Below are 14,287 nucleotides of genomic sequence, written 5' to 3'. Positions count from 1 at the left end.
CTGCTCAATTTAAAGAAAAAGAGGAAACTTTATTCAAAGCAAACCTAATCACATTTTCGAGGAAAGGCAGGAGCTATACAAAGTACTAGAAAGTAAAATATCAGTTATAAAAACAATATATAAAAGCAAAATTCATTATAATTATTCTTGTACGAGTCTTTGTTTAGTAACAATACATTTCTTTTAAAATTTTATTTGTACACAAATAAGACTGACCTCACTTAGTGCACATCTGCTATTTTTATCCCAAAACGAATTAAATCCACATCGAGCACTCTCCAAGAATAAAGAAGGCTACCGTCTCTACTTAAACATAATATTTAATTTAAAAGCAAGGTAAGTAACCTAAGTGCTAAAAAATATTTAAGATTTATTCTTTTAGGATGATTCCTCTCCATTTATTACATTCCTTTGCCACTGCGGTGATTGGGATGTAGTTTTTCCCCCAAAGTCGTCGCAGTGATCTAAGAATTGAAAAAAAAAATTAACTCGATGATATATGCTGGACGTTAAAGTAAATTGAATTTCATGCCTATAGTGAACGTCGAATACGTGTTGAGCTTTCCCTTGGTATATGAATGCTTGTGTATGTGACGCACTTGTATTTATATGTTAATGAATACAACCTATGATGACGTAATAATTAGATTCGGAAGTAAACAAGTAAAAAATATCACGTGATAGGATGCTTAGTTTTTGAATATTTGCATATAAGAGTCGTTTTTGCTAACACAAAATTAATTGACCATCACCTCCTTCAGATTTGTTTTGAACAATGGCACAGGACCCAGGAAAAGACAAAAACAAAGGCAAAAAGAAAGTCCCAGACAAAGACAAAGTGTGAGTGTCTGCGTATCGTGAATGCACAACACAATTATATTTTATCTTAAAAAGTAGCGATCACCTTATCGTGACAAAACACCGATTAGATGTTACTCTTGGCACGGCAGAGTTTGTTTTTTTTCTCTTTGTAGTCACACATTTATATTTGAAAACTGGTGACATCTGCCAGTTGTTCAAGTTAAATAATAAAATATTGTGTGTGTTTTTTCTTCTACAAGAATTTATGAAAAAATAAAATGCAGATAATTTCCCCATTGCTAACAATTTTGCTCAGAATAAAGATAAAGTATCCTGCTTTTTCTAAGTAGTTCATCATATGATCTGTTTTCTCTGTAGCGAAAGCCAAAGTAGTGGGGGTGGTGGCGGTGGTGGTTCATCTAACCACGGGTAAGTCTTCTTTTTCGTTTGGGCATAAAAGTTAAAAATCTAATATAAAATAAACGGATTGATATTTAGAATCTACAAATTTAAATCAATAGAGGGCTAAAGATGTTAGTAAATCTGGAAATCATTTAAGTTTTTCTGCAGTGAATTTTGAATCAAGAAAAAGAAATCAAATATTAGAGAAAATTTTTCAGAAAACAATTTTTCCTAGCTAACCCTAAAAACGATCAAATGTGAAGCCGATATGAATGAACTTGTTGAAAGTTGTTGAGTACTGCTACTGTACAAGTTTCCTTTAATGAATTAATTTCAATGTAAGACATCAATCCATTTTTAAGGATCAGGAATAGTATTACTCAGATTTTTTTTACATCTTGCTCAACATCAAACGTAACATATAGTTCAGAATATAGGAGAACAGACAAAATTTGTTTTTGAACGATTTTATTTTCCTTAAAACACGAAAGTACTAGCTAACTTTACTAAAATAAATTCTCCAAAAGGAAAAGGTATATTTTCGTAAACAGAATTCTCATGCACCCAGAGAAAACAAAAGTTTATAAACCACCTAGATAAATATTTCTATATCAAAGTAAGTACTAAAAGCCTCTTAAGTACATGATAAGAATTTAATAATATGTCATAAAAATCAATAGGAGGCAGCCAGTCCACAGTAAACTAAGTAATCCGTCCCGAAACAAGCTCGCAAAGGTCAGCATTTGCCGGATGCATCGGGAGAATAAATTAAACTGTGATCAGCGATCACAAAAATTGTTAACATCAATTTATATTTTAAAAAGCAAATGATTTCGAATTAAATATATTGTTTAGATTCAAAAAGTTATTGGCATAACAAATGATGCAGTAGTACACAAATCACAAACGACGCTTCAACATGTATAGGCTTAAGGCGGTTATCTAAATTATCTAAGTTATCTGCTTAAGGCGGATAACGAAAAATTATTCCTTGAACATCCAATATGTTTGACGTTTCAATTATATATTGTAAATTTCAGCAAACGAAAAATAAAATTCATTATAATAAATATATTAAACTACCTTTAACTTATAAATTAACAACAGCAGTCACGGTAGCGGCCATCATAGCGGTGGGTCTCACAGCAGTAGCTCATCGCACAGGTAAGATAATATTCAATCATACATTCATTTAAGTAGCTAAAATATGAAACATGCAATGAAAATGAAAAAAATAAATAAATAAAGTTTGTCTTAAAAATGTTACCTCATACATATTATTTTTCTTCAGCCTGATGCAAAAGAAATTTACTTTTTAATTGATGTTATTTTCTAGACTTTAGTCTGTTAATTAATTTAAGTACTGTTATTTAAATTTATGTAATTTTATAACTTTAAAACTGATATCTTTGCTAAACAACAGCGGCCATTCAGTTATAGTACCCCAGACTCCTCCAGGGTAAGTTGAATCATTTTTTTATATGATAGCGATTCAAATATTTATTACATAGTAAATATACAAGTTTAGAAAGACAGGGAATGTGCATAATATACTGTTAAATTTTTTTAAAATTACATTTCACACTTTTTATTTTCCTATTTTAAATGTATGAAGTTGTTTGATTTTAATGAAGAGAATAATTTTTTTTTAAAAATTATTACATGAAAATAAAAATCATTCATTTAATCGAACTTGATATCTTAACTAAATAGCACAGGGGGCGGAGGAAAGAAAGGATATATAACACCACCGCAATCACCTCATGGAAAAGGGAAATAATAAACGGTAAGTCACCACCGTCATCTCCTAAATCCAAAAAGTAAGTCTCATACCACCTTAAAAGTAAAAAGTAAGTCATCATACCACCTTAAAAGTAAAAAAGTAAGTCATCATACCACCTTAAAAGTAAAAGTAAGTCAACATACCACCTTAAAAGTAAAAAGTAAGTCTTATCATATTATATCACCATAATCATCAAGTAAAACTTGAGTCATATCAGGTCTCTCACCGCAATACAAGAATGCTATAACGTTACTTTTCGGCACTCTTTTCATTTCATTAATACATCTTTTAAATTTCTCACATATCTTTCACACTCCCAATTTGTGCTAGAGCGTCTAGTTTTGAGCTATTTCAAAAAATACATAAATATATTATAACTTTTCATAGTGGATTTTCATTCTTTCTCCTGTTCGTACATGTAAAACTAGCGTAGCGGCGGGTTCAAGAAAGTGAAGTGAAAGGCTCATCTTCAATACACTTTCTTCTTCCAAGCGTCACAATCACACGGCCAATTACACAGTAAAACATTAGACTCCGCCATATACACAGTAAGAAAAAGTGTTATCAACCTTTACTACTCCTACGAAATCAGTCAAAACAAGACCTATACTATCATAATGACCACTTTTAAAGCAAAAGAAAAATGTTTTATCATATACGCCATCCCGCATAGTCAAAATTTCAATGATTAAACTTAATTTGTAGATGTATAGGTTTTCTTATATTTCAACAGTGAAATACTATAATTTATCCCTTAAATAAAAGAGATAGTTTTGCAAGTGATACTTTCATAGTTAAAATGTCAAAAGGGATATATTCACTGTAAAAATATCCTAGAAGAAATTGCGGCAAAACTTTCGATTTTCCTTCACCTCAGTAAGTGTTATGAAGAAATTTTAGAGTAAATAAAATTATCCTGATAAGGACGAAAACTGCCAAAGTTCCTCCAAATTGCTCTTTAAATTGTTTACAAAATTCACTCTCAAAGCGCTTGGCTACTTGATGATCTCTCACTACTACTCAGCTCTGATGTCACAACCAAAGACATTGCATCACGAAAAGACAGTGGTTAAAGAAATACTTAATAATGTAATAAATAGAGAATTCATTTTTCGTAGTTGGAATTTATTTCACTTGTGAGACACGGTTTTTGCGATATTTTCACTCATGCTGTTGTGAAAATATAAAATAATCTTGTCCGAATCATGAAATAATTTCATATCCAACTATATATAAAACACAGAATATACTCTATAAGTACAATATTGAAGATTGTTATTTCTAGTGATCATATCATCCTGAGGTATTGGATGAATAATGTGAGATTTCCAATTTACTTAATTGTTTTTAAGATTTAAACATTCACATCTTCTCATTTTCAGGATTTATTGATTGTATTTTTGTGTAATTGCTTACTTTTTATTTATTATGAAATTGATTTTTTATCTGAACATTAATTTTCTTTTCAGTTTTCGGGTTTATGGTTTTTCAACTTTATTGAAGTTTCAATATCCTGTACTTAAACCATGCGTTTCCAGCTTACGTAAATCTTTTACAGTATAATGTAAAATTTAATTCTCCATATCAAAATGCAGTAAGCTCTGACTTATCCAACTTATCCAATAAAACGTACTTTTAAAATCAATCTTATGCCTTTTGTCTCATCAACATGTACTTACTGACCAAAAAAATATCATAAAGTGTTTTTTCTTCACAAAAATTGTTATATTTTAATAATAAAAATCTAAGAATCATATGAGGGCGCGGACATCTAACTCTAAAGATCTGGTTTACAGAACAGTCGTGTAATGTCTGATCCCAATTATATAATGTTTGTCTGGTTATTCCTGAAATAATGAAAAATAAGAAGATAACAAACAGTTATCCAGCTCAAAATCCAATCAAACAAATTGGCAGCAGAGCAATCACGGGCCCCAAGAAACATCACATTCTGTTCACATATATATGAGTTGTTTCTCTTTGTGTTTGTTAACAAGATTCATATTTTTGGACAGATGAAGACATTGAAGCAATGATTTTAAAAAATATATACTTTAGGTTTGATAAACTTTCTAAAGGAACGAAAATTGTGTCAATTCAAACAGAATCAGAAATCATAAGAGAATATTTTTATTTAGTTTTAGTTTCAATTTGTTTAAAAAATATATCTTTACGGAGGGAAAATATGTTTCGTTAAAAATTCCAACGTTCAGTTACACTTTCACAGTATACCTCACAGACGCACCTGCGTGGCGCAATGGTTAGAGCGTTCACTCTAGACTCGCGGAGTAAGGAGTTGATCCTTACGTCATGGTTTTGAATCCACTGTGTGACGGGAAGACATCTTATGGACGAGACCGTATATTCAAGGTATCACACCGGTAATTGTTTTCACTATGTAATTCTATATAGAATAAAAAATCATTAAAAATCAGGTATTCGAATTCATGAAAAAATATTTAGCAGGAAGTGTTAAACGTTACCAGTCACATCAACTGACACCAAAAAATAGGGTACCTACACGGCATTTTCTGATTTTTTCCATCCGCAAACAGGAATACCCTCAAAACCACGTGTATTCGATGTGTTTATAAACATCCTGTGTGCACCCCAGGAAGTGGCCTCCTATGCCCCGAAAGAAATAGTTCCTGTCAAAAACCTTTAATATTTTACAAAGTACATAAAATATCCTAAGCACAGATACCAAAAATGTAAAAATAGAATAAGGGAAATTAAAAAAATTCTCACAATAAAAAAAATATTTCTTTATTATGTATGGAACTACAATTGACTAAGTTCATTTTGATTGGTCAATTACCGGTGTGATACCTTAAACCAAGGTCCCGTGTCGAAGTAGGTCCTGGCACGAAAAAGATCCTTCACTCCTTAAGGCCGTACATTGACGGCAGTTGGTGGCGTCTCGATATAAGTGAACAATTCTCGAAGGGATGTTAAACAAACAAACAACATTCACAGAAAAAGGACACTTTCGTTAATCATAATTAATGAGTGAGTTTTCTTGATGATTCTTGATTCTCTACAGCCTGAATTAATAACATGCGCATTTCGCAACTTTCTTTGACCTAGCTGTTTTAATTCTTAAAATCCAGCAATGAAATTTTACTTTTTAAAGGATTTTTTTCTTTTAAAATAAATTTAATAAAAAATTATCTCAGAAGTCAATTCCTTAATTTGTTTTACCTTTTATTTTCAATATCCCTTGATTTTATGAAAGCTTGGAAGTTATTTTTTATGATATATGTTATGTTGAATTTGGGATACTCAAGAAGTGTTACACTGGTAGTGTAATTTAAATATAAAAAGGTTCATTTCATTGCATTAAACTTTCACAATATATGTGAAGTAACTGATTCTAATGAAAATGTGCTTATATCTACATAGCATCGCAATTCTCTGTATTCTTAATGATTGCAAGCGGTTATGATCTCAAATTAAAACATTCTCTGTCGACAATTACATGCAATGAAATTTATCTCCTTTTCTCGTCCAGCATACTTAGAATACGTTGAAGGGAAAGAGCTCTTAAGAGTAAGGAAATCTGATAAAAACACATTCTAACCACAAGAATACATGCATATAAAAATGGAATACAATTCAGGTAGTTAACAATACAAGTGAACCCATATATCTTCTCAAACACACCGAACGAATAATTAAAAATTTAAACCAAATATATGTGTATTACGTATGCCGTTTATTTGATTAAATTGAAAAATACATTTTTTTTTTATAAAACTAATATTATAAAGCTTATCCGAGAAATATTTGACATCCACAATGATATGTATATTCTATTTTAAAATCACATTTTACATATTCATTACAATATTTTTAAAGGAGTTTTAGTAACAAATAGGTTGCTAAAATAGGTGCTACAAACATTTGCAATATCTCAAATTAAAAGTTTATTTTATACATACTTAACATATTTTTATGACGATCTTTATAGTAATGTCTGACAGGGTTTATTAAATATATATGAGCAAAAATTTAAGAGTAGATTTCTTTGATATCTTACATAGTTACAGAGATTTTGTTGATTTGAAAAATAAAATATTATTAATTATTATTTAAAAGAATATGATGAATAGTTTAGCATACCTATTGCATACTACTTTTTACATATATGATATTCCATGGATTCAACAAAATCTTTAAGCTGTAAATAAGCAAAAAATTAATGACATGAAAAATATTGAATCTTTATTAGGTTAGATATGTTTTGGCATGTATTAATGTTATAAAAATTAACTAATGAATTCAGTTCATTATAAAATGCCAATAACCTTTTTTGTATAAAAAAAAAAGTTGAGATACGGTAATACTGACAAAAGGTTACTCTTATGCATGAAATTTTAAATTCGTAAATATGCATGAGATGTTTTTATATCGTATGATTTTGCAAGCAGTACCAATCGCGAAATAAAATTACTCGCTTTTTATTTTAAATACTGAAATATCCATTAACATTATATTAAAACCTGTAATTAAAAGGGTCAAAAAGTAAAAGCACTATAAAGCCAGTTGTGCCTAACCTTATTAGTCCCCTATCGGTGAAACCGCAGGGGACTATAGGTTTCCTCTCTGTCTGTCCGTCCCTCTGTCTGTCTGTCAGTCTGTCCCACTTGGTTTTCCGCGCCTTTTTTCTAAACGCTTGGAGATATTGAGCTGATTTTTGGTATGTGAGTGTATCTTGATAAGTTACAGATCAAGTTTGCATTTCGTTTTGCTTCATTGAATTTTGACGGAATTATGGCATTTTCAATTTTTACTGGGAACCAGATTACACTTGCTGGTAGGGGACTAGTATTGCTAATGCAATACTCTCAAAATGCTTGTTTTAACATTAAATTAATGTTAGGCACAATTTATTGGTTTGTGTAGAAAATTGAATTGCTCTTGTAAGTTATTTTTATTTTTTCCTATTGTTATTAGTATTATTATCGTTATTATTATTATTACAAATTTAGAAAGAAAATATACAGCTATGGTGTACATGAAATGTGGAGATAACGAACAGTATTCAAGCTCAAAGTCCATTTAGACAATACAAATCGGGAGCAGAGCAAATAACGGACCTCCAAAAACATCACAGGTGGAATCAGGTGCCATGGAGGAGTGAGCATCCCCTGCCGACCGGTCACACCCGCCGTGTGAGTCTTGTCATCATCGGGTAAAACGGAAAAATCCGGACAAATCAAAGAAGCCATAAAAATATCAAATTTTTGCTAGTTACTACATGATTGATCCATAAATTATAAAAATACAAAGCCATCTATTTCTTTTTCAAATTTACAAGGATACATAACCCTGATTTTTTTTTCTAAGAACCCGTTACCTATAAAAGTAACTGCTAGTTGTACAAATGTTTCAATTGCTGTCTTGTTTAGACGAAGGAAATAGTTTACTGCATTCAATGTTTGCACCATGCCGCAATACTTTCTTCCTTGTCCAGAATCTTTATCCTTTCCTTTTAATTAAAAAAAAAATGTTTAGTTCGTTTACAGAGCTTTTGTAAAGATGAAACAAATTTCAAGAACTGGCGTTGAGAGTTATGGTATGATTTCTAGCTAAACGTGGACAAGTTGTCCAATAAAAGCTTGAACTACACTGTTATTTATACAGAACTCAAACGGGTAACCACGTCATCAAAACATGACAAACAAAATCTGGTGTTGTTAAAACACAAAGACCTGACGCTAGCTGCGGAAGAAAGGAAATGTTAAAACCGGGAAAAAAAATTATAGCTGAGAGATAAACTGACGCTTTTCCGGAAGAAATACATATCAAATCTTCAAGTTAGTGTCAGGAGTAGGGGGAATGCTGGAAGGAAACAAGGGGAACAGTGTTTTAGCTGATCACAAAGAGACCAAAAATGTTTGACACGACAGCGTGTCCCTTTGTGCATCCAATCAGATTCACTTGTTTTACTATTATAACAAACTTATTTGGCGTGCTTTTTTTAATTAAAATTATATGGAAATTTTTTCCATCCTGGAAACAGAACAAACACCATACAAAGAAAAGTTAAACCCTTGTTTTCAAATAAAGTAACCTTTACTTTTTTATTTTTATTTTCCTTTTAAATCAGAATTTCAAGGAAAGAGGTGCTATATACAGTTCTACAATGACAGATCAACAATGACAGTGTATTCATTGTTTTTATAATAGATAAGCTTTTTAAACTTTCCTATGTGATCAGTGTTTTTTTTAAGTTCTTTTTCTTTCAAATATCAAACTCGAACACTTTCTTCTTTAGCATCCCTTCTTTTCTTCTCTTTTTTTTCCAGTATCAAAATGGAAGTATTAGTTAAGTGTTTCTTTTGTCACATCCCCCCTACGTTCTTCATGTCCTTATTATTGTTTTTTTTATGTAATATCACTATCTTAACACAAGGCAGTGTATGTATTGTTTAATTTTTTTTAATTACTTTAGCCACAATACAATCATCCTTATTAGTTATATATCTCGACAATGTAAATTTAGACTTTAAAACAATTTTACCTATTGAATGTCTTTAATATAATTTTTTTGGTCTTTTTTTTTGTGATAAACAAAATGAACGAGGGACATGTAAAAATAAACAATGAATTTATATATGATGATAATTGTGCATTTAATATGTGCTAAATATTAAGGAAAATAAAAATTCTTATTCAAAGTTTCAGGTTTTTCATCTTATAAAATTTAAAAATCAATGTACATCTGTACTCTAGATCAGTTTGAAAAAAGGTAAAGATAACGAACAGTGATCGATCTCAAGGAAACTTCAATTAATACAAATACAAATCTGTAAAACAGAACGTAAAACACGGAACCCCGAAAATTTTATTGGTGGGATCAGGTACTTAGGGGGATTAAATATCCTGTGTCAACCGGTCATACCCGCTGTGAGCCCTATATATAAGTCACGTGGACGTAGTTATTAGTATAGATCAGAGAGGGGAGATTTTCATACTAATTGTGAGCTCTATGTATTATTCAAGAAGGTTGAGTAATTAGTATAATCAGTATGAAATGTCAGTTAAAATACTATCAATGATAGGTTATACTTCCTAACATGGTCAATATAACGACCATAGAATCACCTCTTTGTCAAAGTGCAATTACCAAAAATTGATATATTCAAATTATCAACTTTACTTAAATTTCTTTATTAAATTTAACAAAGACATATATTTCATTTCATACAAGCATTTATGAAACCTGCCTACATCCGACATGAGGTATTTCACGTATATTTGTAGTCAGTAAGTGAACTAGCGATTGGTTGTCTGTTCGGATGCTGATCATGTGGCTCTTTAAGGTGTGTATAAATAAACCGCTCTTTTTTCTAAAAGTGGACAACCTGTCCCAAAGCATTGATGGTCTGTTGTACATTTTATGAAACTGGTATTAAGTTCATTCGTACCATTATAGTGTGAATGCACTTTAAAAACCGGATTTGTACTAAGTATCCGTTCAAAAATTTATTTTGTTTGTAGGTTTTATTTTAGATTGACCACTGTTTGTTATCATTACCTTTTCTTTTGGCGCCACGGCGCATATAATATATGACCTTTTTGCACTGTAATTACGTCTAACATATAAAACAATTTTTCGAAATTGTTCCTCTAATATTTTTAATCTAGATAAATTATGGGAACAAACACAGTCTTTTTCATTTTGAATAGTCACATTAAAATTTCTGACAAAAAAAAATTACTTCGCATAGTCAATTATTTGACCTTTCTGCACTCAAAAATTGTCATTTTTCTGGCATTAAAAATTTAACAAGCAATAAAATCATTTGAAATTAATGACATTTTATTGAATATAAGCAGGATGGTTAAAATCATCTGATATATTCAGAAAAGAAAATTCAAATGGGGACTTTGATATAAATTTTAGATATTACTAAATAGTGTTACTTTTAAGCTTAAATTGAGCTATTTTTTCCAGGACTTTCAAAATTCGTTTGCTTCATTTGTCAAATATAATGCATAAAATATTTCACTGCACAAAATAGTTCTTTAAGTAGGCTGCAAATAAAAGTAGGCATCCAAACTTAACAATACTGTAAATACTTTGAAAGAGAAAAATTCTTCTAAAAAAAAAAACCTTCCGCCACAGAATATAGTTCCTCACTTAATACTTTTGGTATGGAATTTAATCATGGAGGTTTAATTAAATATAGTTTAATAAGCATTGTAGAATCCAAATTTATTGTAAGGACTAAAACATTATGCATATTTTTTTTAAACAGAGGTCAAGACAAAAATCTGCTCAAAAGCTCATGAACGAACCTCTTTAAATTCTTTACAAAAAACAAAAAGGAATCAAATAAAAATGGTGTATGTCCGCACATGCAAGAGAAATTAGTAAGATCCATAGCTGACCACAGTTCACGAGAGGTTTGTTTTCTTTCACTATATTCACTTATTTTATTTAAATTATATGGTACCTACACCTTTCTGCGTTTTGCAATAAACCGCTTAAATAAAATTTGATTCAATTTGAAAAAAAATTGTTACTTTTTATCATTATACTGAGCAATTCTTTAGGTCAAAATAATTTTAAAAATACATGTATATAAATAGTGTAATGCAAAAACTTGCTCGGGGAGTTAGAAATTTTGCTACATATGTAAGCATATTTCACCTCACGTTAATCGCTCACAATTAGTTTTTTATATTCTTATTTTTAGTCCTGACGTCAATAACTGAACATTACTTGCATTTAGAGAATTTAAGTAAAACTTAAACGTTAAAAGTACTTAGTTCTACAGTTCGCAATGAAGAAAATGGATGCAAAGCATGTACGAATGATCACCGATTTTAAAAGCAGTCATTATCCGATTTGATAAGTGGGCGTAATTACAGGCGGTATCTGGAACACGTTATATGGCGTGGGAATATGTTGTAAAATGAGTGTCGAAAATGAGTGGCGAAAACCCTATTTTCCATTCCTCTCCTCTTTTAAAAATAATTTTATCTGAAATTATTAAATTATGTTGACTTAAGAAATTTTCATTGATAAATGCAATGATTTGTAACAGAATTATGTCGTTATGACTGATTGCTTACTTCCTAATAAGAGTATCACAAGAACGTTCATTAGCATTCTTGAAAGTTGCTTTTCTAGATGAACATTATATATACTTTAACTATAATGAATATCACTGCAATGCAAAATTGCTACCTTTTATAGCTCATTTTGCTCTGTTTATCCAGTAATAAATGTCTTGTTTTACAGCTTACCGATGCCTACTCATGCAGAATTATTTGCAGAAAAGTAAGTTCATCTAATGTGTTGACATGAAATTGAAGAATTAATAAAACACCTTTATGTAGCTGGAAGGACATGAAGTTGTATTGTTTAATGTAGGTTGCACTGTAAAGTATGATGTAAAACACCATAAAACAAAACTGTGACATTAATGTAAGAAGCAAACGTTGATTTTGGACTCTTTTCGTCGTGTTATCTAAATGCTGAAATTTAAAAAGGTTAAAAAGGAAAATGCTAAGCATATAAATTGCATGTACATGCATTCATCCGTGTCCAGAACATTAAATGCTTCTACTTACTATCAATAAATAATTATAATTAATATATTTTTTTGTTCAATTGAACCAGCTTTTGTACGGCTGAACTTAATCTTTCTATCATAATGGCATACAGACTTGTGCTGTCAACAGAAAGCTTATACCGCAGTCATATTTATACTGAAGGGAGAATTCTCCTTATTATAGAACAAAAATAATGTCGTTATTACATCGATAACATGTTTAAAACGACGGAAGCATGTACGTGTTATAGCTAGCAGGTTGACAGCTGACGCTTTTCGGAAGAGCCGGAAGAGCGTCATAAATGAGAAAAGATTTGTCCTCTCAAGAGTAAGCAAAGATGGTCAAAAGATGTCAAAAACCCTTGAACACGATTGCTGTTTACATTTTAAACGTGATTTTGTGTACATGAATAAAATATAATCTTTAAAACACTGTGTCAACTTCTTGAAAGGAGTAGGCACGGACATTGGTTACCGTGGTGTATATTTGATTATTCCATTGATATTTTCAGACTGCTTATAATTAGGGGAAAAACTCATTGTTGATATAAACGAAATACTTTTTAGAATTTCGTAGGTGTTCTATGTTTACTACCTTTCCTTATCTTTTAAAGTTTGACAACAGTGCGAAATGCATTTAAAAAAGCTTGAAACCTGCCTGAAAAATCAGATTATTTGCAAAAAAAATACAGACCAGATGTCAATTCATTCTGCATTGATTGTCACCATAATCAATTGATTTTGAATGATAATCAATTAATCAATTAATTAACGCCTTGTACAAGTCATTGGGATATCACAAATTGTGATTAAAAAATCAAAACTAGGTTTCGATTTATCTTTAATTAAGGAGGTTGGATCCTGCCATCAAAAGTAATGAGAATTTTTTATCAAGTATATTTTTAGAATTTATACACATAGCTTTATTAAAAATCAAAACAAAAAATGGGGGTCAATGCACTTCCTTTGGCGCTACAGAGCATTTAGTTTGACCTTTTTGCACTGTAAATACGTCTTACACATAAATCAATTTTTAAAGTTTTTCCTCCAATATTTTTTGTTCAAATAAACTATGGGAACAAAAACAGTCTTATTTCATCTGAAATAGACACATTAAAATTTGTGACAATGAAGAAATTTTCAAATTACTCCGCGTGTTCAAATATTTGACCTTTTTGCACTAAAACATTTTCATTTTTCTGGCATTAAAAATTTAACAAGCAAAAAAATCATCTGAAAGTAATGACATTTTACTGAATTTAAGATTAATGGTTAAAAGTATCGTATATATTCAGAAAAGAAAATTAAAAGTGAGGGTCTGTGATGTAAATTTTTAGATATAACTAAAATAGTGCTAATTTTAAGCTAAATTAGGACTATTTTTTTTCTTCATTTTCACAAAATATTGCTATATTTATCAAAAATGATGATAGAATTCATGACAGTTTATCTAAAAGATAATTTAGGACCAGTATAAAACAGTCCACTGCACAAAATAACTATGTGTGCAGACTGCATGTAAAAATAGGAATCCAAACTTAACATACTTTGAATACTTTGAAAGAGAAAAAATGATCATTTTCTTCTAAGAAAACCTTCCGCCACAAAATATAGTTCCTCACTTAATGCTTTTGGTATGGAATTTAATCGTGTAGTTTTAACTGAATATAGTTAAATTGGCATTGTAGAATCCAAATTTATTGTAAGAATTAAAACATTATGCAGAATTTTT

General features: G+C 30.3%; 1 protein-coding gene across 1 annotated transcript; it reads left to right on the top strand.

The window, feature by feature from the left end:
- The first annotated feature begins 757 nt into the window (after positions 1-757).
- On the top strand, positions 758-4,631 carry LOC133171980 (keratin, type I cytoskeletal 10-like). The gene is made up of 6 exons (XM_061306773.1): positions 758-840; positions 1,180-1,230; positions 2,311-2,367; positions 2,627-2,662; positions 2,917-2,989; positions 4,456-4,631. The coding sequence occupies exons 1-5, from the start codon at positions 776-778 to the stop codon at positions 2,981-2,983; spliced, it is 276 nt and encodes a 91-aa protein (XP_061162757.1). The 5' UTR covers positions 758-775; the 3' UTR covers positions 2,984-2,989; positions 4,456-4,631.
- The last annotated feature ends 9,656 nt before the right edge of the window (positions 4,632-14,287 follow it).

Source organism: Saccostrea echinata, unplaced genomic scaffold, assembly GCF_033153115.1.
Source record: "Saccostrea echinata isolate AGI-Se365-2 ecotype Australia unplaced genomic scaffold, CSIRO_AGI_Sech_v1 ptg000054l, whole genome shotgun sequence".
NCBI classification, from domain to species: Eukaryota; Metazoa; Mollusca; class Bivalvia; order Ostreida; family Ostreidae; genus Saccostrea; species Saccostrea echinata.
The sequence above is the reverse complement of the archived record's forward strand: the minus strand, read 5'-3'. Positions and strand labels throughout refer to the sequence as shown.

What these genes read in the sequence shown, in the direction of transcription:
- LOC133171980 (XM_061306773.1), top strand. Translation starts at nt 776, where the DNA reads ATGGCACAGGACCCAGGAAAAGACAAAAACAAAGGCAAAAAGAAAGTC. An exon ending in GTCCCAGACAAAGACAAAGT is followed by an intron (nt 841 to 1,179) that starts GTGAGTGTCTGC and finishes TTTTCTCTGTAG; the next exon opens with CGAAAGCCAAAGTAGTGGGG. An exon ending in GTACCCCAGACTCCTCCAGG is followed by an intron (nt 2,663 to 2,916) that starts GTAAGTTGAATC and finishes TTAACTAAATAG; the next exon opens with CACAGGGGGCGGAGGAAAGA.